The 26,222-nt window shown below is 38.4% G+C and overlaps 1 protein-coding gene across 5 annotated transcripts; it reads left to right on the plus strand.

Moving 5' to 3' along the window:
* The first annotated feature begins 2,015 nt into the window (after positions 1-2,015).
* On the plus strand, positions 2,016-26,094 carry COG2 (component of oligomeric golgi complex 2). 5 transcript variants are annotated; one of them, XR_016464238.1, is made up of 18 exons: positions 2,016-2,249; positions 2,446-2,607; positions 3,324-3,389; positions 3,787-3,867; positions 4,416-4,519; positions 5,731-5,839; positions 7,674-7,853; positions 10,094-10,218; positions 11,462-11,588; positions 13,602-13,741; positions 16,702-16,763; positions 18,698-18,849; positions 20,014-20,214; positions 21,008-21,080; positions 21,962-22,104; positions 23,019-23,214; positions 23,738-23,842; positions 23,932-24,060. XR_016464238.1 is itself a non-coding variant. In XM_031613705.2 (18 exons), exons 2-18 carry the CDS (start codon positions 2,551-2,553, stop codon positions 25,781-25,783), a joined length of 2,043 nt encoding a protein of 680 aa, XP_031469565.1. In that variant the 5' UTR covers positions 2,021-2,249; positions 2,484-2,550; the 3' UTR covers positions 25,784-26,094. The 5 variants fall into 5 exon arrangements, 4 of the variants coding, with proteins under 4 accessions (XP_089991576.1, XP_031469565.1, XP_031469555.1 ...); XM_031613705.2 differs by lacking the exon at positions 23,019-23,214 and adding an exon at positions 25,682-26,094 and having other exon boundaries at positions 2,021-2,249; positions 2,484-2,607; positions 23,703-23,842; positions 23,932-24,112; XM_031613695.2 differs by lacking the exon at positions 23,019-23,214 and adding an exon at positions 25,682-26,094 and having other exon boundaries at positions 2,025-2,249; positions 23,703-23,842; positions 23,932-24,112.
* The last annotated feature ends 128 nt before the right edge of the window (positions 26,095-26,222 follow it).

Raw genomic sequence — 26,222 nt, forward strand, 5'->3', positions numbered from 1 at the left:
ACCCTATTCAGGTAGTAACAATAAAGTGAGACAGACTTTCAGATGCTCTCTCTTCATTCATTCAATGAGTTCATTAATCATATGTTATCCAAAACCTGCAGATTATATAGTGATTCCAGCTTTCATAAGAAGTTATTAAGTGTTATGCCTTTGTGTCTCGGGAAGGATGATGATGAAAAAATTTAAAACCTGTGCTTTGCTAGGCCTAGAAATCTTGGATTGAGTGATGAGAGTCAGGAAAGGATAAGCATGAAAGGCTTTATAATAGAAATGAAATAAATAATCCTAGCATAAAAATAATGGAAGATAGATTCAGAGAGAAATTTTTTTACTGAGAGAGTGGTGAAGTGCTGGAACAGGTTGCCAAGAGTTGTCGATGCCCCATCCCTGGAGGTGTGTAAGGCCAGGTTGGATGGATGGGGCCCTGGGCAACCTGATCTAGTACTTATCTAGTGGCTGGCAACCCTGCCAATGACAGGGACGTTGGAACCTGATGATCCTTGGGGTCTTTTCCAGCTAAAGCCATTCTATGATCCTATGACTCCTACAGTGCTGTGAAATGGCTCGATTCTCTTCTTGGTTTGGTCTGCTGAGTCATGGGGATGCTCCGGTTTGTGCATGGCTGTGCCAGATGAAGGTGGCTGCCTTATTCTGGTTTTACTGTAACTTACTGAACCTGTTATATTGCAGTTTCCATTGGCAAATGATTACATTCCACAGACTCCATGGTAATTTTACAAATACAACAACAAATCAGAAGGATGTGAACAGTTCATCAACAAACAGATCCAAGTGGAAGCATACTCTTTTTTCCTCAAAGAACTTTGTAAGCAAAAGCACGAATGAGTAGATATTTTTAGAGCAGCATTTGTCTTAGCTAACACAAGAGATCTTAGCTCCCTCGGCAAGCACATAAATTAAAATTGTTTAGAAGTTTAATTTCCAACATCTCGTTCATTAAATTGAAAAGATGGGTGAGCAGAAATATGGCTTTGCTCCTGTACCAGCATCAGCTACAGAAAAAAAAAAAAAAAAAAGGAGGAAAAAAAAAAAAAAAGATTTATGTGGTGGATGTATCTTTCCTGCTCTGTAGCTGATGACATGTGAGAGATACTAACCTTGCTCACCAACATCTGAGATCTCCAATGGGGCTGGGTTGTGAGATACTTCAGCCTCAAAGAACTTTCCAAATGGAGATGATGAGAACGGCTGTTTCACTGCATGCAATCAGCCTGCCTACCACGCAGGGACAACCAGCACGCAGATGGGGTAAGTGCCCACAATTCTCACTGAACTCTTCAGTTCTTCATCCTGGAAATCCTAATTAACTACATGCCGGGAGTGACTTGCTCAACAAGTTGGGCTGGGATGTAGGCGTCCAGCCTGCTAAAACCCATGCTGCACAGATCTGCAGGGGTTCAGCCCTCCCTACTCACCTCTCTACCAAAAACCCACACCTGTTGCACCCAGTGAACCTCTCCCAGCACTGTCCATGGACATGCAGAGAGCACTGCAACAGGGACACCAGTACAACGGCTCAGTACAGCTCAAAGAGGCAAGGTTAAATAGAAAGTAAAGCACTTGTGTGAGGAAGGAGGTCATTTATTCTTCCATTCTGCGGCAGCATACAGAAGCACATGATAGCAAGGCATATTTTTAGATCTGAAGTTACCTTTATTAACACGTGAGAAACTGCGAATGAAAGACTTGAAAGAAGATGTTAACAGAGTACGCTGGAAGGCAGCAGAATGGAGAAGGTGAATTACGCTCTGATTCATTTCTGATACTCAGGAACACATGAGCACAACCCAAAACACCTGGACAAGGAAAAGCTGGTTTTGCTGTCAGGAGCGCAGGTTACCACGAAAAACAGCAGGAGCTCCACTCCAAAAGATATCAAACCCCAGGGGCCGGGCTTGGCACGGCCTGGAGCTGTCAGCTCTGGGCGAGCCAGCTCAAACGATGAACAGCATCGTTATCCCGGCCCCGCCATTTTGAGCTGGCCGGCCCCGCCCGCAGTGCCGCTCGGAGCGCTGCAGGGGGCGCTGCCATGGCGGCTGGTGGTGCCGCGCCGCTACCGCACGCCGGGCCCGCCCCGTCCGGCCCGCGGGGCGGATGAGGCGTTGCGCTGGCAGCTGGTTCCTGTTGTCGTGTTGGGCCTGCCGAGCCGGGCCGTCATGGAGGCCAGGAAGATGAACCTGCCGCGTGGCCCCGAGAACCTCTGCTTCGACAAGGACGAGTTCATGAAGGTGGCTGGGGGCCGCGTGTGCCCCGGGGATGAGCGGGGGGGGCTGCAGCCTCGGTCGGGCTCTTCGAGCCCACAGCGGGGAAGCGGTGTGTGTCGCTGGGGTTGATCCAGGGGAGGGGACGGATGGGACGTGTGTGTGTGTGCGCTTGGTTTGCACTTCTCCTTCCATCGTTCTCCTTTTCCTGTTTCATTTCCAGCCGGATTTTGACGTCGATCACTTTGTATCCGAGTGTAGGAAGCGCGTGCAGTTGGAGGAGCTCAGGGAGGATCTGGAGCTCTATTACAAACTCCTGAAAACGGCCATGGTAGAGCTCATAAATAAGGACTATGCGGACTTTGTTAACCTCTCAACGAACCTGGTAAGTTTACGGTGTCATCTTTACAGTGTGCATTGTAACGTGCTTCTTGTTTCTCGTGTGAAAAGCATGTGTTAGATTTAGGGCATCTTAAACAGTGGCTCCTTGCACTGAGAGGAGGTGAAAGACCATTCCTGGAGAGTTAGCTAAAGTAGAGGATTGACCCATGATAAATGTTTTAGAATGCACTTTTGTTGTGTAACTCATGAGGAAAACAGATTCGAGGCAGACGCTTTCTGTTTTCATCTGCTAAAGTTTGTAGAATTGAAGGCTGTGAGTCATTAACATTCAGTAGTAAAGTTTTAGACAAGGCCACTCTGCAGGATTCTTTAGGAGTCTTCAAACTTGCTGTCCCTTCTTTAGAAGTTCCAACTCATTTTACCGAGAGTTTTAATACCTTCCGTGTTAAAATTACTTGTTCCCTATTTCTCCTACTCTTTTACCTCAGTTTTACAATATTTTACAGGTTCAGAGATTGAGATTTATCTTTTTTATTGTAAGAAAAGTTGTTATAGATTGTGATTTTCTTTCACTTTTGGCTTTATGTGACAATCTGATATCTTTATACGTGCATTTAAAGTAACATCTTTTTGTATCGCACTTATATCCTCCTATAGACTCCAGTTTTCTCAGTTCTCCTTCAGTGTCTATAGAATAATAGTAATTCAGCAATTAACTTACCAAATGAGTTGTAAAAGTTTTTATGGTAATTTCTTTAGGTTGGCATGGACAAAGCCCTCAATCAGCTTTCAGTACCCTTGGGACAGTTAAGAGAAGAAGTTATGGTATGCTCAAAGAAGTCATTATAATTTGTATTCATTTCTGTGTGATATGTAAACTACATTTTATTTATGTTAGTTTTTATTATAATCTTAAAAAGTTATTCCTAGTTGGGTAATAGAGGAGATGTGTTTTCTAAGACTTGCAGTAAACTTACATTTCTTATGTTGCAGTAGTGCCTTTCAATCAAGTGATAATGGATTCCTTAAATAATAAATGAGTGAACTTCTGCAAGATAAATCTATACAAAATGTTGGAACTATTTCTGTCTTTTTTTACTTTGAGAGTAGTTAATCTATTTCCTATTCTGCATTGTTAGAGATTAGATTTTCAATTGTTTTTTTAAACTACTTCTTCATAGTAGCAAGCCAGCTTTTCATTCTGACTTTTTTTCTCTCACAGAGTCTAAGGTCATGTGTCAGTGAAGGAATTCAAGCAATAGATGATCGTCTGTCCAAACAAGAAGATATCAGGAAAAAAAAGGTAAAATAGACAAATTATTACCTTGAAGAGATGCCTATTAGGGCAACTTCTGACATTAACCCCTAGAAAATTGAATTTACAAAGATCCAGGCCATGTAGCTGCATACTGTGCAGAATTTTGTGGTTGTTAAACTGAGAGATTTTGATTGACTGTCTTCATTTTTATTATGTCTTCTTGACAATAAATATTTTGTTTGTTGGCTTTTTTAATTACAGCTGCTCTTACTTTTGCTTGTAGTAGTCTGTAAACTTGTATGTTGTGAAAGTAATTGAAACACAGCAGCTTAATTTTTGTATGGGGGGAAAGTAACATTTGACTTGTTGCTTGACGTGGAAAAATTCAGGGGTAAGAACAGCTGTTCTCCCACATTGTGGGATTTTACAAACTCACGTGGTCAGTAACTGATATGTGATTTAAATATCAAGAAGGCAGAGATTTTACATCAGGGGAGAAAAATAATAATTTTAAAAAAAAGTATCCCATATATCTTCAGAGGTGTTGTAATGGGTTTGAGGTCAGACATTAAAAAGTCTTTCTTTATTTATAGGTGTGTGTCCTGAGGCTTATCCATGTTATTCAGTCAGTTGAGAAAATTGAGAAAATTCTACATTCCCAAGGCACTAACGAGTTATCCACTTTAGAAGGAAACAGGTAAAAAAAAATAAGAAAAAGTGCTTGCTTAGTTGATGGGACCAACTGAATTTCATGGTATTGTTGTAGATGAATTTACAGACATTAAAGTACATCTTTGTAATTCTGGTAGAATATGTGACTATTATTTTAGTATTTTTTTCGAGCTTAGACTACAGACTGGTCATTCATAGATCACATAACAGCCTCCAGTGTTCTTGTAACGATGAAGTTTGCGTAAAATGTTTGGTGAAATAATCCTGCCATGTTCAGAATACTTTGCAGTCCTGCAGATGTGGTTTCCTCCCGTATCATTTGGAAATAAAGTGTGGGTTAGCATTTATTGCTTTACTTGCTTATGTATATCTGAAGTGACTACAGCAGGAGTAGCCTGAGGCAGACAAGCCACACTGGTAGTGCTTCTGAAAAGTTCTGAGAAGACTTGGACTGTGAGAAGTTTTGATTTTTAACAGCGTAGTGGAAAGTGTCCTTTCCCTCTATCTTGGAGTGATGGAAAATGTCTTTTGGTCGGTTTTGTAACTGATGTACCATCCGGGTGTTTGCAGTAGTTGATTATAATGCAAGTGTTACTTAAAGGCAGAGGAAAAAGACAATTTCATGAACCTGTTTGAACGTGAGATAAGCTCTGGTGTTCTGCTGGATCATAAAGCAGTGAGTGGGTGGAGGTGGACAGAAGACTAACTAGATACACAGAACAAAAAAGCATATGCAAGTGTTTTCTGTCAGGATCAGAGACTTTGTAGAATCATGTTTGGAAGCAAGACTGCTTCAGTGACTCAAAATTTAGGCTAATTATTGGCACCATATAAACTTGAGAAGGGTGGTTTCTCTAGAAATAGCTGTCGTTAATTTTACCATTGGACAAAAGGAGGAAATAAAGAAATTTGGATGGTAAAGAGCACTTACTGCAGTTTTTGAGCTCTGTGAGACTGATATCTGTGACAGCAAGCATCATCACAAAATAAAAGAACACTTCATACTTCTAGGCAGGATCTCATGGTCCTCAGCTTCTGCTCACAGATTTTATATCCTCATGGGCCCCAGACAAGTCTGATAGTCTATGTGTTATTATCATGTGATTGCAGCATACTAAATTTCAAATATTTATGTCAAATCACAAAAATTGAGGTTGTCACCTGTTTGATGCAGATGACAGTGAGTTGATACGAAAGGATCTGTGTATGCTCATTTTCTCATTGTTTCTTTTCCAGCCCGCTTTTAACTGGACAGGTTTTAGAGAGAATTGCCACAGAATTTAATCAACTACAATTTCATGCAGTACAAAGCAAAGGAATGCCCCTTTTGGACAAAGTGAGACCAGTGAGTGTTGCCTGATATCCAGCTTAACATTTGCATGATCAAGCTAAAATGATAATATTGGAAAACAAAAGTCCATTTCCACAAAGGAGAAAATTATTTTCAAGAGGCCATTTTATCAGCTGTTATCAAGTGTTATTTCTTGTCTTTTGTTTGCTAACGTTAGGATAAATTACTTAAAATAATAGTGGGAAATATGACAGGCGCTTTTGTTAGCCTAATGCATCTTGCAGTCTGCTTATTAATAGCAGAGTATAGTTCCAGAGGTGTATATTGTTTTTATTACCTGCAGCATACAGACCAAAATATAAATTGGATATGCCTTAGAGTGGCTGACTTGAATAAATTCAAGTTTGTCTTTCTCTGGTATTTGGTGCCTTACTGTTGGTGTCCTGGCTGGCAGGCTAATCTCCCTGATAAGCCTGTTTATAGCAACTATCTAGTGTAAAAGATGAACGACTGTTGTTGTTTTTTTTTTTTCCCCTAGACATCCATTTGTGAGAAGGAACAAAGGCAGGTGCTTAAGAAGTAGATAGTGTGAGTTGAGGTAATGCTTCAAGCAGATTAGCATGGAAGCTGTCATTCTTGATGGCTTTTGAACTAGTGAGATGTTTCATCATTACAGCTTCTTGTTATTACATATTCCTACTGGCAGTATGAGCTTGTTTTATATCAGGACTTCAGTGGTACCTTGTTGATTCGTGGACTGCTCACAAGACTATTCTGTCTACTGAATTATGAAATAACAGCAGGAGTAGATGTGAGCAACAGAGTAGTATTTATGGTGGGAGAACCATTGTTCCTTTGTTGTGTAGCTTTCTTAACAATATTTGCCTAGTCTTCTATACTTTTTGTTGATGCCCCAGTTTTGGTTGGGTGATCTCTTAATAGAGCCTGTTTGGTGCTTTTTTAAATTTATTTTGGACTGGTGATTTGAAAAATTTGAACGTACCAATGTTTTAGTTGTCATCAGATAGTGGTTTCCATGACTGGTCAGCAGTTGGGTTATTGGCTTTGTATATTCAGATCATATTCTCTGATCATGTAAAAAATAACTTTAAGATGAATGTGTGCAATATAGCATGCCAACTGCTAGAGAGAAAATTTGGCTTGTTAAATTGGTAGTTCAGCTTTGATTGAATTATTGCATGTTATTGAATTCACTTTTGTACAGAGCTGCAAGGGACCATCTTGGGCCAATGTTGTATCTAATGTAGCAGGGAGTTGGATCTAATAGAAGAAATGTTGTAGGGGAAGAGGAAAAATGATTAGGAGAATATACACTGAGCAGGAGGATATATGCTGACTGAAGTGGCTGTTTAGCAGAAGCCAGAAGGAGAAGGAATGTACTGGCAGATCATTTGTTGCCAGTATAATTCAATGTCTTTGGTTTGCAGTTATTTGGAAAGTAGTGCTGTGAACACGCTATAGTTTTAGTTTTTGACAGAGGGATAAATGCTGCAGTTGTTACCCAGGTAACATACTGAAAAACTTTTGTGTATTATCACACACAGTTGTTCAGCTGAACAAGGAATAATTATCGACCTATTTCTTCACTATAATGAGTACCTTAGATAATTTATGATGTCTCTTTCAAAATATACAAGAAAATAATTGCCTTTTAATTTAACTTTATAACAATAAATACTGTGTTAAATAACGTCAGTAACCAAGTAAGCTTGTGTTAATTTTCATTTGATGTTAACATTTATTAGAACTTGCGTGCCTTTCAAATAAAAATTGAAAGCTGAATCAAGTATTTCTGAACGAATTTACTTTAGCAATGATGACAAGGCTTTTTTTTTTTCTAACTACCATGTTTTGTTTCTCTTCATAGCGTATAGCTGGAATAACAGCTATGTTGCAGCAGTCTCTGGAAGGACTGCTCTTAGAAGGTCTTCAGACTTCAAATGTTGACATAATACGTCACTGTCTTCGCACTTATGCAACAATTGACAAAACACGAGATGCAGAGGCTTTAGTTGGTCAAGTGCTTGTAAAACCTTACATGGATGAGGTAAGAGAAAATCAGGAATCCTAGGAAAGTGAACTGACTTGCAAGAAAACTTATTTTTCCAGCTTCGGTTAGCAGTTTCAAAGTACCTTTGTGAAGGGAGCGAGGGAACTGACCATGTCATTTTCTGTTACTTAAGGAAAAAAGGTGGAGGAATTCTCTATTTACCTGTCACCAATTTTGGGTACATCCATTTGAGGTTCTTTACCTATGTTTTTCTTGGGCAGGGGAGAAATCCAACTAACAGACTTGAAACTAAGCAGATGACTGTAATAAAATACAATTTATTCTAGACCAGAGTGCATTGGATCAGGACTGGAGTGAGCATTTCTCATCAGCTGGCTCAGTACCAAGCAAATGCAGCAAAAGTAGTTCTTAGTGCAATGTCCTTTTCTTCCCATTGTGTGAAGAAGCAATATCTGCAATTCCCACCACTGCCAGAACAAAAGCAGGAGCAAGATCAAGGCTTTGTTTGGGAAGCATTGACTCTTGTAAGAGCAGAGTGGCAATAGATGCTGAGAAAGTTTTCATCAGTGCGTTGGCAGTTGTGTCCAGGTCAGGTAGTAGTGATGTGTCATTGCAGGCAGATAATTTTTTCTCTACTGGGATAGATGTGAATTGATGCCCTTTTACAGTATAAGTTCTAATGCTAACTAATTGCCCAGGGAGTTTCCCTGGTTTTCAGTAGATTATCAGAATATTTTATAAAACTATTAAATTCACTGGTCTTACAGAAAAAGTTAAGCTGGGCCAGTGCCAGGGCTATAAAGTTGTTCTAAAACTAGTGTTACGCGCGACTCGACAGTGCTAATTATGGTTTCCTACAGGAAAGTTGAGGAGGGACTTTTTGTAAGGGCATGTAGTGACAGGACAAGGGGAAATGGCTTTAAGCTGAAAGAGGGTAGGTTTAGACTAGATATTATGAAGAGCTGTGAGGGTGGTGAGACACTGGAACAGGTTGCCCAGAAAGGCTGTGGAAGTCCCCTCCTTGGAAGCAGGGAGGCCAGGCTGGATGGGGCTGTGGGCAGTCTGGTCTAGAGGGAGGTGTCCCTGTCTATAGCAGGGGGGTTGGAACTGGGTGATCTTAAAGGTCCTTTCCAACCCAAACTATTCATTGATTCTGTGTTTGGTTTTCCAAGCTTTCACTTCTGTGTCCCTGGGGAGGAAAGGCCTTGAAGTATGAGAGCTGCCTTGGTGGTTGTGATTGCTCAAATTGGTGTATGCTGATAGGAAACAGAATAGATCTTGTTTCCCTCATCATTACTTCTAAAAGGGATAACACTTTTCAGTGCCTTTAGGTCCCAAGTTACATTGCTGTAATGTACATCTTTCTCTTTGCTTTGTCCAGATTTTCCTTTATTACCATTACGCTTGAAATGGAGATGTTTAATAATGTTTTCCTTGCTTCATAAACCTCTAAGTGAGAGGCATGGGATGATGCAAGACACTGTTCTGCTCTCAGGATATTTAAAACAATTATTCTCTACTGGTTTTTTACACTCATATTAAAGAGTTAACATTTCTATTAAGACTCATAAAAGCAATTTGAACATTATTCCTAAAAACATTGAATTGCCTTTTCTTAGGGTGGTGTGCCTTTTTACACATAAATGCAGAAGTGAACTTAAGCTGTTTGTTTCCTTCTTTTATTTAGAGGCAGTTTGCCACATAGTGTTTCTAAGCAAGGCAAGCGAAAGCAAATCTGTGTAACTTCTGATGAAGGAGTTTGTCTAAATCAAGATAGGGGAAATAAATTACTTCTTTTTTTAACACTTAGTAATTCCTTCAGCAGCCAAGATGTGGAATTATTTACCTTCCCCAGTGAAAGAATAGTCTATCTGATAAAACGTGAGCTGTTTATCATTGTCAGTAGGATGCCTCTTCCCTTCTTTAGAAAAGGAAACATTTAAAATTGTTCTGTTTTTTAGTTTGTGTGCACCTACTCTTAAAAAACAAAGCTCATGGCTTTTGAATGGTAGAAGAAGTAGAATGTTGGTGACCCATCCACTTAAGAATGGACTTCCTTTGGGTGCTTTCTAATGCTGTAGCAACTGCTGCAGTAGGAGATGGTCTTCTTTCCTCAAGGAGATGTGTCCTGCTTGGAAACTGGGAAAGCAACATACTGAATACTGCAGGATTTTTGGATATGGTATTGGGAATTCTGAGTGAATAGACATCTGAATCTTTTATTACTGTATTTCATACTTGCTCTTCTGATGTTCAGCGTTGAATCTTCCTGACAGGTGATTGTGGAGCAGTATGTTCAGGCTCATCCTAACGGCCTTCAGGCCATGTACAATAAACTGCTGGAGTTTGTTCCTCACCACTGCCGTCTCTTGCGTGAAGTTACAGGGGGAGCTATTTCAAGGTAAATGTTTGGGGTTTCTTTCAATTGCTCTAAAGTTACCTCAAAGATAATATATTTTTGAAGTATCTTGTGTATTGACCTTCCATGCACAAATGACTTATGAGGTCTTTCCTGAGGATTCATATTCAACAGTGAACAAATTTTCTTGGATCTGGGGTCCAGACCTTCACAGGAGGCAAATAAAATCCTGTATTTCAGTATTAGAATTGAGTACTAATCACGATACAATGTGACACAAATCTAGGGTTTTGCTGTTTTTTTGTGACTCAAGGAAACATGATTGAATGTATCATCCAAGGGCATCATAAAGCTATTAGAAAACAGAAGTTCAAAAATGACTGAGTTGCTAGGGTACAAAAAAAAGCGGAGTTCCCCAGCAATTTGACAGATTTATTGCATGACACATTTAATTGATTTCTATGGTACTTCCACTGTTGTCTTTAAAAGTGCTTAATTGCTTATGCAGCTAAATTGCCTTTTCTGAAGTTGAAATGTTTTATGTGTACTGAATCGTATCCACTTATCCATCTGCTTGCAGGCTGGTTAATACAGTGGAATGCTGTAATTAGCAAAACTACAAACGCATCCCATAGGGACTGCAGAATTATTTTTCTAGTCATCGTTTGCTCTTAAATTGTATTAGTGTTTCAATACTTCTAATCTTCTGGCAAGATTTTTATCTGCATTTGTCATTATTTAAGGTTTTGACTTTGTATACTGAAATGGAAAGAAATGCTTGTGTCTATTCTGCTCTTGATTTATAAATTTTCCTAATGAGGGTGGCTTTCAATTCTTTGTTTGGAACCACTGTAACATGTATAAATACAGCTTGGAACAATGACAAGGGATAATTCTTTTTCTTTCGTTGCATAAGTCACCTTGCACATATTTGCTAATTCTTTCAAGTTTGGAGCTGTTTAAATCTTGAAAATATGTGAGTAAGAGTTAGGAGTTTTCAGCTGAAAAGCAGGTGCTTTCCGGACACGTTTGCAAAATATGTAACAGATAAAATTGTGAAACACTTCCAGGGTTATAAAAATACTTGCAACTTGTTGAGATCATTGGGATCATCCCAACCTGGAAGGAAGAACGGTATAAGAGAATCAGCATTCCCATGTTTAAAAAAAAAAAAAAAGTAATTACATTTTGTCTAATGCAGTGCATGTCCTTCTAGTTATCCTTACCTCTAAATAGAAGCCTAGTGGTAAAATACAGCCATGGAATCATTTCATTTTTATTTCAGTGAAAAAGCGGATATTGTTCCTGGATATGATTTCTTGGTGAACTCAGTGTGGCCAGAAATAGTACGTGGTTTAGAAGAAAAACTGCCATCACTGTTTAACCCTGGAAACCCAGATGTGTTTCATGAGGTAATTAATTTTGTGACTTATTTTCCATTTGTTATTTCTATGACACACATATGAATGAGTCATATTCTCTAGCTTTTTTTTTTCCTACTACTTTTATGTAAACTTCTGTTGTGCTTGGAAGAGAAGACTATCTCACAACACTTGATTTTTTTCATAGTAATTAATTCTCCCCTCAGGTTTGTCAGCATCGTGGATTCAATTTGGTACCTGATATGGTGCTGTGTTTTGGATTTAGCGTGGGAATTATGTTGATAACAGACTGGTGTTTCTGTTGATGCTGAGCAGTGCTGCACAGAGCCAAAAGCCTTTCAGCTTCTTGTGCTGTGCTGCTGGTGAGGAAGGAATTGGGGGTGCATGAGGAGGGGCTGAACCAGGACAACTGATCCGAAGTGGCCAGAGGGATGTCTCCTATCTTGTGGGTTCATGTGGAACTGTAAGACTGGGGGAGTTAGCTGGAGGGGCTGCCACTGCTTGAGAACCTGTCAGGCATTGGCATCAGTCTGCAAGTGGTGAGCAATTGCATTGTGCACCGCTTGTCTTATGTGTTCTATTATTATTATTTTCCACTTCTTTCCTGTCCTGTTAAACCAATCTATGTCTCAACACAGAAGATTTACGTTTTTTTTTTCTTCCCCCCAGTTTTCTCCCACATCCCATGCAAGGAAACAGGGTTGGGGGGAACAGACGGCTGTGTGGGGCTTAGTTGTGTGCTGGGTTAAACCACAGCTGTCAGGAAAGCTCTTACAGGGGTTACTGGAAGCCAGATTGTCATGTGAATTTGGCCTTAAATATTTGTTTTAGGAGTAGCTGTCCTTTTTTTAGTTTTAGAATTGCAAAATTGATGAAGGTGGAAGTGGATGGCTACGGTGTTTTTGCAAGATCAGGACTTCTGTATATAGAAGGCTGTCGTCTTAGTTTTTTAATTGAACAGCTAGGTTACAGCTTGCCTTAATACCTCTCCGTTTCCCACAAAGTTTCAATCATCCTTCAGGCTTTCACCTAACGTTATGACTTGTGCTATTTGCGTTATACAAGAGTTTTTTTTCTTTTTAAACAAGTATTTTATACTTAAAATATACTTTAAAACCTTTTATCTTATGTTGAGCTGATATCAACCAGTGGTGCTGTTGTGTTATTTAAAAACAACAACAGCAACAACAAAGAAACACCCACAATGACTTTCAGTTACTTGATGTAGTCAGTCTAAAGTTCTTAAGTTCTTTCAAGACTGCTTTTGTCTATTTAAGATAAAAATTGGAGTCTAGGTCATTAAAATATTTTATCTGAAAATCACTGAAGTGCCAAGTGTAAAAGTGCTCATGTCTGTGGAAGAACAGGTAGGAGTAGTTAAAAATGAAGGAGGGAAAAATACTTGTGAAACATTTGCCATGTCGCTGATAATCTATTAATGGAGACTGTAGTCAGTAGTCTTCTAACTTCGTTTTCTTGGTTGATAGAACTGCAGAGTAGTCTTTTTCTCCAGGTTGGATTGGTTATTTTGCATATGTAAGTACAGCTGTAATACTTGGAAGTATTATCTGTTAAAGGGTCTTTATATATAAGAGAAATAAAATACTGTACTTTCATTCTCATGTGCGTTTGGTGGAGCATATTTCTGGAAGTAACTAAAATCCATCTGTTGTATCCCTTTATTTCTCATTTACTAGGACTGACTGTTCTTAGTGCTGTGCACCAGTGTTGCTCCACGTTGGTGATTTAGCTCAGAAATACTTATAGGTCTCTCTGATCTGGTTGTTGAGGTAACTCAGACAATTTTATGATTTCCAGGAGTGCGGTGCACTGGGTTTTTGTATTGCAGAGTAACACCTATTAGATAACTGGTTTTGGTTTCACTGCAGGATTTTGGCATTATATGATTAGGTATCAGTGTTGGCCTGTTCTGAGCCTTGAGCTTAACTGTAGGCTGATATGGGAGTTCTTTTCAGAGGGTTGTGGCCTTCACTGCTTAATGGGACCCTGGCAGTGATCAGAATGCTCATTTTCTTCCTGCAGAAGTACACTACCAGCATGGATTTTGTACGGAAGTTTGAACGGCAGTGTGGCTCACAGGCCAGTGTGAAACGGTTGAGATCTCATCCCTCCTACCACAGCTTTAACAACAAATGGAACTTGCCTGTTTATTTTCAGATAAGGTTGGTAAGCATCTGTTGGTCATTTCAAAAGTAAAATGTGCTGTGTGTCATCTCTCTCATTCCAGAGTCACAGAATCATTGAATCATAGGGGTTGGAAGGGACCTCTGGAGATTGTCAAGTCCAACCCACCAGCTAAAGCAGGTTCCCTACAGAAGGTTGCCAAGGTTGAAAAGTGTTCTGAGAGTCTCTCAACAGCTTGAGGGTAGTGCAGCACTGTTAATTGGGAGTCAGAGTCATAAGCAGAGGCAACTAACAATTTCCTTCCTCAATTTTTTGTTCCACATGTCTTTTAGTTTGCATACACACAGTGAGGATGAATGCTTGATTTTATGGATTGTTCTTGTTTACAGTCCACAATATTAATGAATTCTTTAATATGCTTTTAGTTTAGAAGGTGCTGGCTGAAGAACTGTTCTGGCTGTGTTGTATACCCTGTGTTGTACCCTAACTATATGTAGCCTCTTGTCCTGCTTGAATGTGGTTTGGATAATGTTTTCTCTGCTGGCAAATCCAGTCACAAGATTTTCTTGCCTCTGTTTCCCACTATGCTACACATTTATTTGTTCCACCTCAGTTGTTTGTGGGGCTGACCTACATCCTGGATCACTGAAATTATCAGGTCTGTTTAAGAAATAAAAAAGGAAGTAGGTGGTGGCAGCAAAGGGAATGATATGCAAAAAAAGGATAAGAAAGTGAGGTTTATTTTTTAACCTGGATCACCACGGTGGCTTTCCTTATTGCGTGTCTATAAATGATAATTATGGTACAGCCATAGGCACATTTATACAGCAGGTTTAATCCAGTGTAAATCTGATGCTGCTGAAAAGTTCCATCTGGGAATCTTATGAGAGCTGGAGCTAATTCAAGACAAGTGATAGGAACATGGGGATGGGAGCATTTTGTTAGTGTTTTGATGATGTGCAACATTTTGTAACGTGGTGGTCCTGGCCTCTTCTGACATCCTTCTTTATTTTTTTTTTCCACTTGCACAACTGTTCTGCAGCTGTGTAGTGAACAACATGAAGAACTGTTATCTTGGGCAAAAAAAAAGCTGTCTTCCGACTCCAATCAATTTTTCCAAGCCACTTAACTGTACAAATATTGATGCTGGCCCAAGGGAAAGGGCAGGAGTACTCACTACAATAGTGGTGCTGACTGTGCAGACTGTAGAACTACAGCAATTATAAACTTCTTAGCAAAAGGCAGGTATCATTAATGAGTCTGTGAATCTGCCCTTTTGTTTGAAAGCACAGCTTTTCTAACAAGTGACCACTTGATCAAGCTGTCATACTGCTGTTCTAAACATTGAAATGCATCTTCAGCATATTCTTTTAGAAGAAAATAATAATCTCTTAGATGTTTTGAGTTCTGGCTAACAAAAAGGAAAAAAAATAGTAATTCTCTTTTAAGATTACTGTAAATCCAAAAGAGTGCACTATTTCAGCAGATGATTGGGTAACAGGAATTGCTTCATCTTTCATCGTCATTCCTATATGTTGGAATGATCTGATAACTTTTGGAATTGCCCATGAATCCTTTAGTACACGAATAATGAAACATATAGCGTGGAAGCTTTTTCTTTGCTGTATGTAACTGTCCCCAAGTCACACAGGATTTGTATTGAAGTGTGTTCTTCCACTATTGCACTTACGGTTAAGATTGCTAGTTTTTTCAGTTACAGAAATTGCCCAGAACAAAGAGCCCTCACTAAAGCCTGTACAAAGGAGTCTGTAAGGAATAGATGGACGTAGAGGCATTTCTTCTGTAGCAGTGCAGGTACCAGCAGCCTCAGTAACTCTTTTCCTTGCCATTTCTTTCAATTACATCAGTACAACAGATAATGGGACTGTAAGGAACTCATGCTTGTGATTGTTTTCCCATGTAAGGAATATTCAGTAAAAGATGAATAATTTAAAAAAAAAAAAAAAAAAGTGATTCAGTTCTCTAATTCATTTCACTGTAAGACCTGAATGTGCTGCTTTGTCAGTGAAAGTGTTGCACAGGCAGGAATTAATATTTGAAACCATTTCACAAATACTTCAAAATACATGCTAACTGTTGGTAGCAAATGAACAAGAAACCTCTTGTGGGTTTCTTCCTCTTTGATATGTCAATCACAGAATTGCTGCTTAAATTACTTTAAATATGCATCTGGTACATTAGTAGCTGGAACAGGAAAAGCTGGGCAGGTGCCTGCTCTGATTTGAAAATGACAGTTGAGAAGTTTTAAAATGATCCTTGCAGGTTCATGATTAGGAAGTTTGGTAGCTGTAGAGATTACTGTGATGAACATAAAAGCAATAAGGAAGAATGACAAAAGCTTTCAATAGAGAAGTTTAAAATATAGTTTTATTTCAGAGTTAGGAATAAAAATGTTACTAATGATTACATTTTTACCCAAGGGAAATGCTGTCTTATTTGCTGTTAATCTTCAGGGAAAAAAAAAAAGGCAAAAAAGAGGAGGGTAGGGCATCCTGTGGGGAACTATTGATTTTTGTCAGGTACAGAGTTGTTTGCAGAACCTTATGCCATTAACAAACACATAGAAAGCTAAAGGCTCCCAGTGCCACGTGACATGCCTGAAGGTCAGCTTAAGTAAGTATGAGGTAATGTGTTCACTTCTAGTGTGAAAACATTAACAATTAGGAAAAAGAACCCACAAACACAAACCTTTACTCCATAAAAAAAGACCTAAATACTTGACATGATCTTAATTCTAAGTTACATGTTTATTTGTAATATGTACGTTTTAAATCTGCCTATATAAAATGAAATGTTGTCTTTCAAGTATTTGTTGATTGTTGGCCTTATTTATATCCTGGGTCATGTTGAGGAAAATAATAAATGTATAATCTGTCAGTGTGTGTACACTAATGGCATACAGACTGAACATTGAAAAGTATTGAGGCATCAATTTAAGAAATGATTTATTTATAATCAAAATTTTTCTGTTTTTCAGATTTAGAGAAATAGCAGGGGCCTTAGAAACTGCACTTTCAGATTCCCTAGAGGAAGCACCAGGTAAACTTCCACTGAAAATTAATAGTTTCCCTATTGTGGTGAAAGCTGTATTTTAAGTAGCAGTGATTATTGCCTCTTCATCACTTACTGACTTGCATCCTTAGGGTTCATGTGTGCTGTTCTGGTTTTTTTTATGAACCGATTTAACAGTAGATTACATTTTTATGGGAAAGGCAATATAGAAGCATTGTTTGGTGATCACTTCACTTACTAAAAACACTTCTTACGGTAGCAGTAATTAACGTATTTGTGGATCTGTTCCCTTATTTCAAAAAAGGTCTAAATTTCCACTTGGCAACCTGCATGTGATATCCAACGGGTTATGCTTTGTTGTTGGGGCACTTCTCTTGTTACGTGTGGAGAGGAAGGTGTCTGTTGGCAGCATTTAGGCTTTCTGTGGTTTGTATTGTTGGCTTCTACTCAATACGTGTACATTGATTTATGAGCAGGTGAGAAGGCAAGCATAGAAAAGATTATAATAGAAGGACAAACCTAGGGTATTTCTTAGAAGTATATTTTAATTAGACAAGCTTTTATTTCAGTTAATTGAGTAAAATAGCTGTGAGGAAGGCAGTGAAAAGTAATGTATGTATATAATGCACACATATGTATACATATATTTATACACATCTTGTGTGTAATATTTTGAACTTTAAGCTATTAAACTAAAGAAAGTAAGGAGGAAAAAAACTAATGAGTATGAAATGAGTAAATTCTACAACTTCAAGGCATTTATTTGTGACCATGAGTTCCATTAATTAGCTTTTGGATTGTATGCTATAAAAATCAGAATCATAAGAATAGTCTGGGTTGAAAGGGACTTTAGGATCATCGAGTTCCAAACCCCCTGCCACAGGCGGGGTTGCCATCCACTAGATCAAGTATTGGATAAGCTTGCCGAATGCCCCATCCAACCTGGCCTTGAACAGGGACAAGGCATCCATAGCCTCTCTGGGCAGCCTGTTCCAGGACCTCACCACCCTCTCAATGAAAAACTTCCCCCTGACATCTAAATCTAACCTCTTTTAATTTAAAACAATTCTCTCTCGTCCTACCACTATCTACCCATGTAAAAATTTTATATATAGTTTCCCTTTAAATGTTGGAAGACCGTAATGAGATTTCTGTGCAGCCTTCTCATCTTCAGTCTAAACAAATCTAGCTCTCTAGCCTGTCTTCATAGGAAAGGTGCTCCTGTCCTCTGATCATCTTTGTGGCCCTTCTCTCAACCCTCCAAAAGCTCCACATCTTTCCTGTGTTGGGGGCTCCAGACCTAGATATGGTACTCCAGATGGAGCCTCACAAGGGTAGAGTAGAGAGGGGCAATCATCTCTCATCCAGCTGATACACCCTGGATACCATTGGCCTGGACTGCAAGCACACACTGCTAGCTCACATTAAGTTTTTCATCTACCATGTTTCCATGATAACAGTAAGATCATAGTTCTTCAATTGCACCACAGTTTCCAACTCCTCCTGCTAATTTCCCACTGCATGAATTGGTATAGAGAGGTACTTCAGCTGGTCTTTCAGCCACATTATCTTTCAAGAGGAAAAATGTTAATATATAAACTGCTTTATAAGTAGTTGGTTTCAATATGGATATTCCCACTGTGTTTCCAGTACCTATTTCTAGCATGTTACTCAAACTTAAGTATGAAAGGAACGATAGTTCAGTGCTAATACAGTTTTACTCTTGCATAAGGCCCTGCAAAGTATGCATGTCATTAGTCAATATTCTAAAGGAGTGAGGAGCTAGTATTTTCAGAGTTTGTTTTAGTCCGTGTTTAGTAAATCCTCTTTGCTATCTTTGTGGTTGTGTCTCAGGGATGTTTTTTTGTTAAATGTTGGATAATGCATTTATTAACATCACTAATTAACATCTTTCAAGAGTGTGCTTAGGAACTTAACTTTTGTTGCCTGATTCTTTTCAGAGGGCAGCTCGTATTGTCTTTTGGCTACTCACATGGTCTGGATGAGTCTTTTGAAGTGTTGGTCGGATCAAATGTTTTTACCATTGTTAGCACACCGTCTGTGGAAACTTAGTCTGCAAATTTTGGCACGTTACTCTGTGTTCATTAATGAGGTAAGAGAACAACGTAGTTATGGTTCTGAAGATTATGTCCATCAGTAAGAGACCTCTTTAAAAATAAAAATAAAAAAACACCAACAACAACAAAAAAAAACCCATACCTGATACTGGGGAATAATTGAGGATAAAAGGGACTTTTGGAAGTCAAATTCCTGCTTAAAACAGGGCCAGCATAGGAAAGGTTATGAAGACCTTGTTAGGTTAAATTTTGAATATCCAAAGGTGAAGACTTCACAGCCTCTTGAGCCTGTTTCCAATGATGGACCACCTTCACAATCAAATATCCTTGTATTAGATACAATTGCCTTTGTTGCACTTGTTCATTTCCTCTTACTCTGTCATTTTAACTTAAGGGAAAAAGTCTGATTCCATCTCCTCTATACATTCCCCTTAGGTTGCTAAAGACAATACTCCTTGTGAGACTGAATAGTACAGCTCTTTCAGCTGAATTGTCTCTTGAAAAGTGTTGATAAGTCTCAGAATTAAAACAGATAGCTGAGTGAAGCACATGCTTTGCAGTAGAGGGCTTGAGGAAGTGGGAGAAAGGAGATGATTGACAACAGTGAGTCATGTTTCTTGAAACCAAGAAAGACCTTGGCTAGCCTGCTTGTACAGGTATGAGCAAAAGGGCAGATAAATGACTGGGGAGGACTCAAACTCCTCCATTTGGTGACTTCATTGGCCTAGAAAATGCTTAAAACTCTCCTAGACATATCCCTGAGTATTCCTCTCAAAGGTGTGATAGTGGAATAGATTGTGTGTTGATTCTTGGCTTTGACTCAAACACTCTAGCAGTGGAATTGGTTGTCTCTGCAGTGGAAAATTACCCATCCCACACAGTCCACAGGTACAAACAGTTTCTGAAAAGCAGGTAATAATCAGGTCTGTTCATCTGAACACCACACTGGTGAAAATTACTCCACAACTGTACTGCCTTGTTGTATAGTGACAAAAAAGCTCTAAGTCATTGAATTACTTAGTGCACCAAAATCTGCTTTAAAATCATCTCTTTTTATGTAATTGAGGAATACAGTTATCTCTTACAATTGCAACATTATAATGTCAAAAACTTACGAATCCTTTATATACTGTCTCTATAAATGCAACCTTAACTGCCTTTACTGTTGCCAGGATTCACATCTCAATTTGACATTTCAGGTTTCTGTAAGGCCCATTTCCAGTGAGAGTACAAAAGAAAGCAGAAAATTAATGCCAGCTGGTAGAAGGGAAACTTCTGTAAACCTCAGCTCTAATGAGGACCAAGGGAATGGATCTTCCCCAGAAAGTCAGCCTTTGCCTTCCATATCCAGTACTCAGTTGGTGCATGTTGCTGCAGATCTGGATAAACTCCAGGAAAAGGTTGGTACTTGTGACTTCACATACAGAAGTCTTTGTCAATCTGTGTGCCAGTGTTGGTTGTTTTGGATCCTGTTAATAAAAATAAATTTAAAAAAAAAAAAGTACATTTTTTTTAAGATTTATCTTGAATGCTGAAATTGGATTTGTCTGATAGAGAAAATATCGCCTGAAATAAGGGGTCTATTCTCTATGTAGTTTGAGTTACAAGTTATGGGAAAAACCTCTTCAGATATTTAATCAGTAGCTGATAGACTCTACTCCTAAAATGTTTCTGCTCATTTTTGGTGCAGAGTAGCACTGTCCCAGAGTCTCACTTTTGCCTGTAAGATCTCTGGCCTCAAAGTGTGGTGCAGTTTTGGCTTTAATATTATATTCTCTTTTATAAAAGAACTCTTCAAAAGAGTTCTATCATCATCATGTTTTACTAATGATCCAGAAATTTTGAAAGAGCTATGTGGTATTAATATGCTTTCAGTGGGAACTTTTCTAATGTACTTCAGTCAGTAAGACTGAAATTTCTGTATCCTGTGAAGCTGCAGCTGGGTCAATAATATTTTGTGAATTGTCAGTTATTTTCTCTGAGGACAAAAATGGTAATGTAGGGAATTGAATGAATAGGCCTTAATTCCCATTAATATTCTCACTAACCTGAGTCTGGGTTTCCATAAACACAATAAAAAAGCAGAGAAGATTGTAACGATCTTTTGATACACTGCTAACTTGCAGAGTATAGGAAGAGCTATTTAAATATGTTTATAATAAGATTTTGTCTATCTTACATTTCATTCTTTAGATTCCTGACATCTTAGAAATGATTAAACCTAAACTTGAGATGATTGGCTTCAAGAATTTGTCTTGTATTGAAGGTAAATCTGAGAGACTGAATTCAGTCTTTCCTCCTTCCCCAAGTCCCTCTGCTAACCGAACCACATCAGCTTTTATACAGTTTTATTGTTTACAATGAGAAACTTGAAAATAGGAATGTTTTTTGTTTTTTTATGTAATAGTGCTTGTTTCTGACCTGAACCATTCTGTGACTCTGAGAAATAGAAACTGCCTTAAATGGAACTGTGAAGTCTAGAAAACATTTAATTAAAATGTACTGAATCTAAAGTAGTTTCTTGGGAGATAACTTGTCTAGTAATTAAGATGGTTCTCCATGAAGTGAGGAAGCTCAGTATGGAAGATCGATATTGAATCTTTAAACTCTTGCAGTAAGGAAAACAGAGAACAATAAAGGAGATGGTTTGCATTATCCAGTTGAAACTAAAATACTACGGGTAGATGTCCAACTCTGTAAGAGAGGTAGGAGCTTGTGTACATTGCAACTCAGTAGATGGTCTCCTGACAATTGCAAGTGTGCATTAGATATGTTCCAATTACTCCCTGGGGAATTTAGGTACTGTGGAAAAGAATTTTACAGTCTCAGTGTCCGTGGTAGATCTGAGCTTTTTGATTCAAGCCCCTTGCTACATTGGTAAATTGCTGGAAAAATAATGTGAACCTGGAGAATGTCACTTTACATTTTTTGTTTCTTTGTTTCTTCTGTGTATCCATTTTTCTGGCTGAGGAATGGCTGATATTAGTGGAGATGTCTTATAAATGGCTGATATGTATGTATTTATTAACTACCCTGTATTTGATACCAGGAGCAGCCATCTAGGACAGTGAGATGGGGATGATGCTGATTTGTATTGTGATGGGGCAGGGTAGCTCATTTTAAACTTTAGTATTTTTACTTCAATAGGAGCCTTGGAAGACTCAAAGACTTCTTTATCAGCCTGCATACCTACTTTGAATAACAGGATTATCCAGGATCTCAGCGAGTCCTCTTTCGCTTACCTGAAGAGTGCACTGGAAATTCCAAGATTATATAGGAGAACCAATAAGGTCAGTGCTCATTGCAGATTTAAAAATACATCTCAGGGGAGTCTGTGTGAAGAATGCTAACTGAGCAGTACATTTTGCTCCAGGGCTGTCTGTATCTGTTTAGCAGTCAACAAAACTATTTTATAACTTTCAATGATCTAGTGATTACCATTTACCTCTTAGAAAAGAAGGGAACCAAAGGGAGATGAGGCTGAATGTCTTCCTGAGTACTGAGAGCTCTCTACAAGGAAAGGAGGCTGTAGTGAGGGGGGAAACGTCTTTTCCCAGATAAAACAGGACAAGAGATGGTGGCCTTACATTGCAACATTGAAGATTCAGGTTGGATATTAGGAAAAATTTCTTCTCTGAAAGAGTGGTGAGGCAGTGGTGAGGTGGTGGAGTCACTGTCCCTGGAGGTGTTCAGGAAACCTGGAGATGCGGAACTGAGGGATGTGGTTAGTGGGCATGGTGGGGACAGGCTGATGATTGGACTAGGTGGTTTTATGGTCTTTTTCAACCATAACGATCCTATGATTTTTGAAATTTTAGGTGAGGTAACAATGAGAATACAGGCTTGTGATGAAGGGAAAGGCAAGAAGTAGAACTATTAGGCAAACAAAAAAGGGTTAATAATAAACGTTTCCCTTGTGTCATAGCATGCATCAGAAGATGAACTGCTACTGAGCTGTAGGCTTCTTTTAGAGTATGTGGCAGGGGATGATACTTCTGCTGTGTCAAGAAACTTTTTCCCAGTGAGCTACTTTCTTAGATTTGATTCAGGAAGTGTATTGCACAGAAAGAACAAATGAGAATGGCCAAAAAACATTAATGTTGTTTGGGTGAGAAGTTAATAAAAGCTAATTCATAAATATGATATCAAAAAACCCCAAATCAGATACTGCATTATTTGGTTACTATGATTTTGTTTTTGCCAGGCTGTATGGTTGTTACTGTGGCTAGCTTGGTCTCATGTAAGAAAATGGCAATGTAAGAAAACTCAAGTAACAGGTATTTCAGGTGTACCCTGTGTGTGTTTGGTTTCTCTGCAATGCATGAGGCTTGTCCAAGCTCTTGGATGGATCAACCCTGGAGAGGTGAAGCATTCTGCATCCGAAACTAGCTCAGAAGAAGGTAGTAAAGGGGGTGGATATTGGAGTTATCCCAAAAGCATTCTTCTGGAAAATATTCTGAGGAAATAGGGTGGTATAAGAATAGAAGGAGCAGTGTTTTCGATTTAGTGAAGTATAATACAAGATAGTAGCTATTCTAACAAAAGTACATCATATATACTGAGTCTTTTCAGCTTTTCTTGAGGTCAGTGTGAGTAGAAAGTGCCCTTATGATATGAGTAGCTGGCTGGCACGTGCATCCTCAAAAACTTTGGTCATTTTGGATGTTGTTCCGTGGTATATTCCATAGAATAACACTACTGAATGATTTTGTCATAGTGTCTTTCCTGCATATGAAGACCTCTTTGTTGATTGGGCATGAATAGGTATCTATTTCTTGGCTTACATTCGCCCTTAGCATTCTACATACATGCTGTAATTGGTGTCTGTCTTATCAGTAGATAAATTACAGGTTGTTTTTTTCCACCTTCTTTCTCTGTTATCTCCCAGGAAGTGCCAACTAAAGCTTCATCTTATGTTGACAGTGCTCTTAAGCCCTTCTACCGACTGCAGAATGAGTATAGAAATGTACTGAAACAACCCATGATCCATCAGTGGTTGGAAGGAGCCCTCTCTGAAAGCACACAGAGGTAAGAGAGTCATACATAACATTCTGTGCAGCAGGTGGGCTTTTCTGTAATAGTAAAATTTTTGCTCTCATTAATTTTTCTTTTTTTAGGTATTATGAAACTGTATCAGATGTGCTGAGTTCTGTTAAGAAAATGGAAGAGAGCTTAAAAAGGTTGAAGCAGGCCAGGAGGACTGCAGCTTTGAACCCTGTTGGTACAAATGGGGGTATGAGTGATGATGATAAAATCCGACTGCAGCTGGCTCTAGATGTCGAGTATTTTGGAGAGCAAGTAAGTTAAAAGAGAAAACATCTGTTTACTGCTATTACTGGTTTTGGGAAGGGAGTGAGATACAGGAGGAAAGCTCAGCTTCATATTTCAAATGTGAAACTTTGTATACATTATGTTTGATTGGCTTTTACAGCGTGTAATGCAGGTAATTTGAAACCTGAGCGATTGTTGAGTCTTCTTGAGCAATGCATGCTTTCCTGTGATTTCTTACATAAATGAAAAAGCCTGTATTTCTCAATGTTCCAAATTCAAGTATTTCTTAGTACTCAGAAGCTAAAAAGAAATACTAAGTGGACAAATCAGAGGGAATTTTTTTTCTCCGCTCCAGTAGAAATGACTTTATGGCTTCAGTTTTTGTTTGCCTTCTCTCTGGGTATTTCCAGCCTTGCCTTAATGCATAGTCAAGGGTTTACATCCAAGAGCTTTGAGGATTTCTTATTTGTTGTGTTACGCAATAGTAAGCTCTTTTCAATGCCAAATACGAAACCTTAATTAACAAAGTAAAAATAGGTGGAAGGTGATAGTCCAGGAAATGTATGTAGTAGCTGTATCAAACTGTATAAACGTACTGATTTATAGTCATCATTTCTATATGTAATATGCAGATATAAACAAATAAGTGTAGTCTACATCATTAGTTGCCAAGCAGTTGTCATCAGTCTTGTTTATGAGCACATGCTGTGGCTGCATTATAACAGGCAGATACATTTGGCCTGTGTGTAAACTGATGCTTTTCTCATTTCTGAGGCTTAACTGAAAGGAAAGTGGTTTAAGTGGAGGTGTGGAAATTAACAGGAAATACCATTCGGCAGTTATTAGCTAGGAGCATGAGTTGGGTTCTTGGTTTTTGTGTTCCTATTATGTGCAGTAACAATATTACAATGTGAATTTAAGTTGAATTGGGTTAGATTATGAATAATCATTTAGGAGCTGATTTGGTACATTTGGACGAAATTTAGAGTTCCAGCAACGAACACCTTTTCAGTCATTACTAGTATATTTAGATTGCATTGCACTTTCAGATTTATCATTGTTGTGTTTTTCTAACTGTTAGAGTAATAGATTTCCTAGGTAAGATATTCCTTGTAGTAACATTTCTGTAGAGTTTTCACCCAACAGGAAGTTCTATGCTAGAATCATAGATTCTTACAGATTACTGGAATGCTTTCATTATCACACTGTTGCTTGTTGTTGGATGTACCTTTGTATTAAAAGCTTTGCTCAGAACACTGATTTGGGATTTGAGAAAAACTTCAGTTGAATTCAATGTGTTAAAAGCATAGTTACAGCCAAGTTTCTCTTTCTGACTGTTTCATTGGAAAACTTCCAACTGGCTTTAGTTACAAGAGGACAGTTAAATGTTTTACTCTGAGACATTGTGTTAACTGGAAAGACTTAACTGAGCAAAGTTTTATAAGGTTTTTTTTCATATGTTGCACTGTATGCAGTTTAGGGTTTTTTTTTTATCATTCATTAATGTAAGATAAAACATATGCTTTCCCAGTTGTTTTTAGAACATGAGCTTTTGTTGTTTTAAAGAAAATCAATGCTTTTTTTGTTTCTTTTTAGATACGAAAGATGGGACTGGAAACAAACAACATAAAAAGCTTTTCAGCCCTTACAGAGCTTGTTCTAACTGCCAAGGATCAGGCTACAGTGGAACAATCCTAAATGGTTTTGAAAACATGCAATTGATGATGAAGGAGAATGTAACTGTTTGTCATTTTACCACATAAGTAGCAATGAAGTGCTTCCTATTGCATCTCAAGCAACAAATTGGTGCATCTTCTGTTTGTTTCACCAAAAGACTGAGAGTTTACCAATAGTTTTCCATTATATGGAAAGCAGTCATAAGTTCTAAACTTCTTACTGCAGAAGTGGGAAGTGGAAGAAAATGTTTCCATTATTTTTCTTGTAAATCTTATTATGTAGAAGAGTGAACATATATGATGAAAATAGTATGTAATAAATTGTCTTCCTAACTCTGATGTCCCATTTGTTTTTTGAATCAAATATATTACTAGCTGTCTAAATCTTCCAAAGGAACAGCTCTTCTGAAATACTGAAATTGTTCACAGGAATACCTGTCTGCTGTTTATTGCTGTTGCTT

Source organism: Phasianus colchicus, chromosome 2 (genome assembly GCF_987193195.1).
Source record: "Phasianus colchicus chromosome 2, bPhaCol1.hap1.1, whole genome shotgun sequence".
Classification (NCBI taxonomy): domain Eukaryota; kingdom Metazoa; phylum Chordata; class Aves; order Galliformes; family Phasianidae; genus Phasianus; species Phasianus colchicus.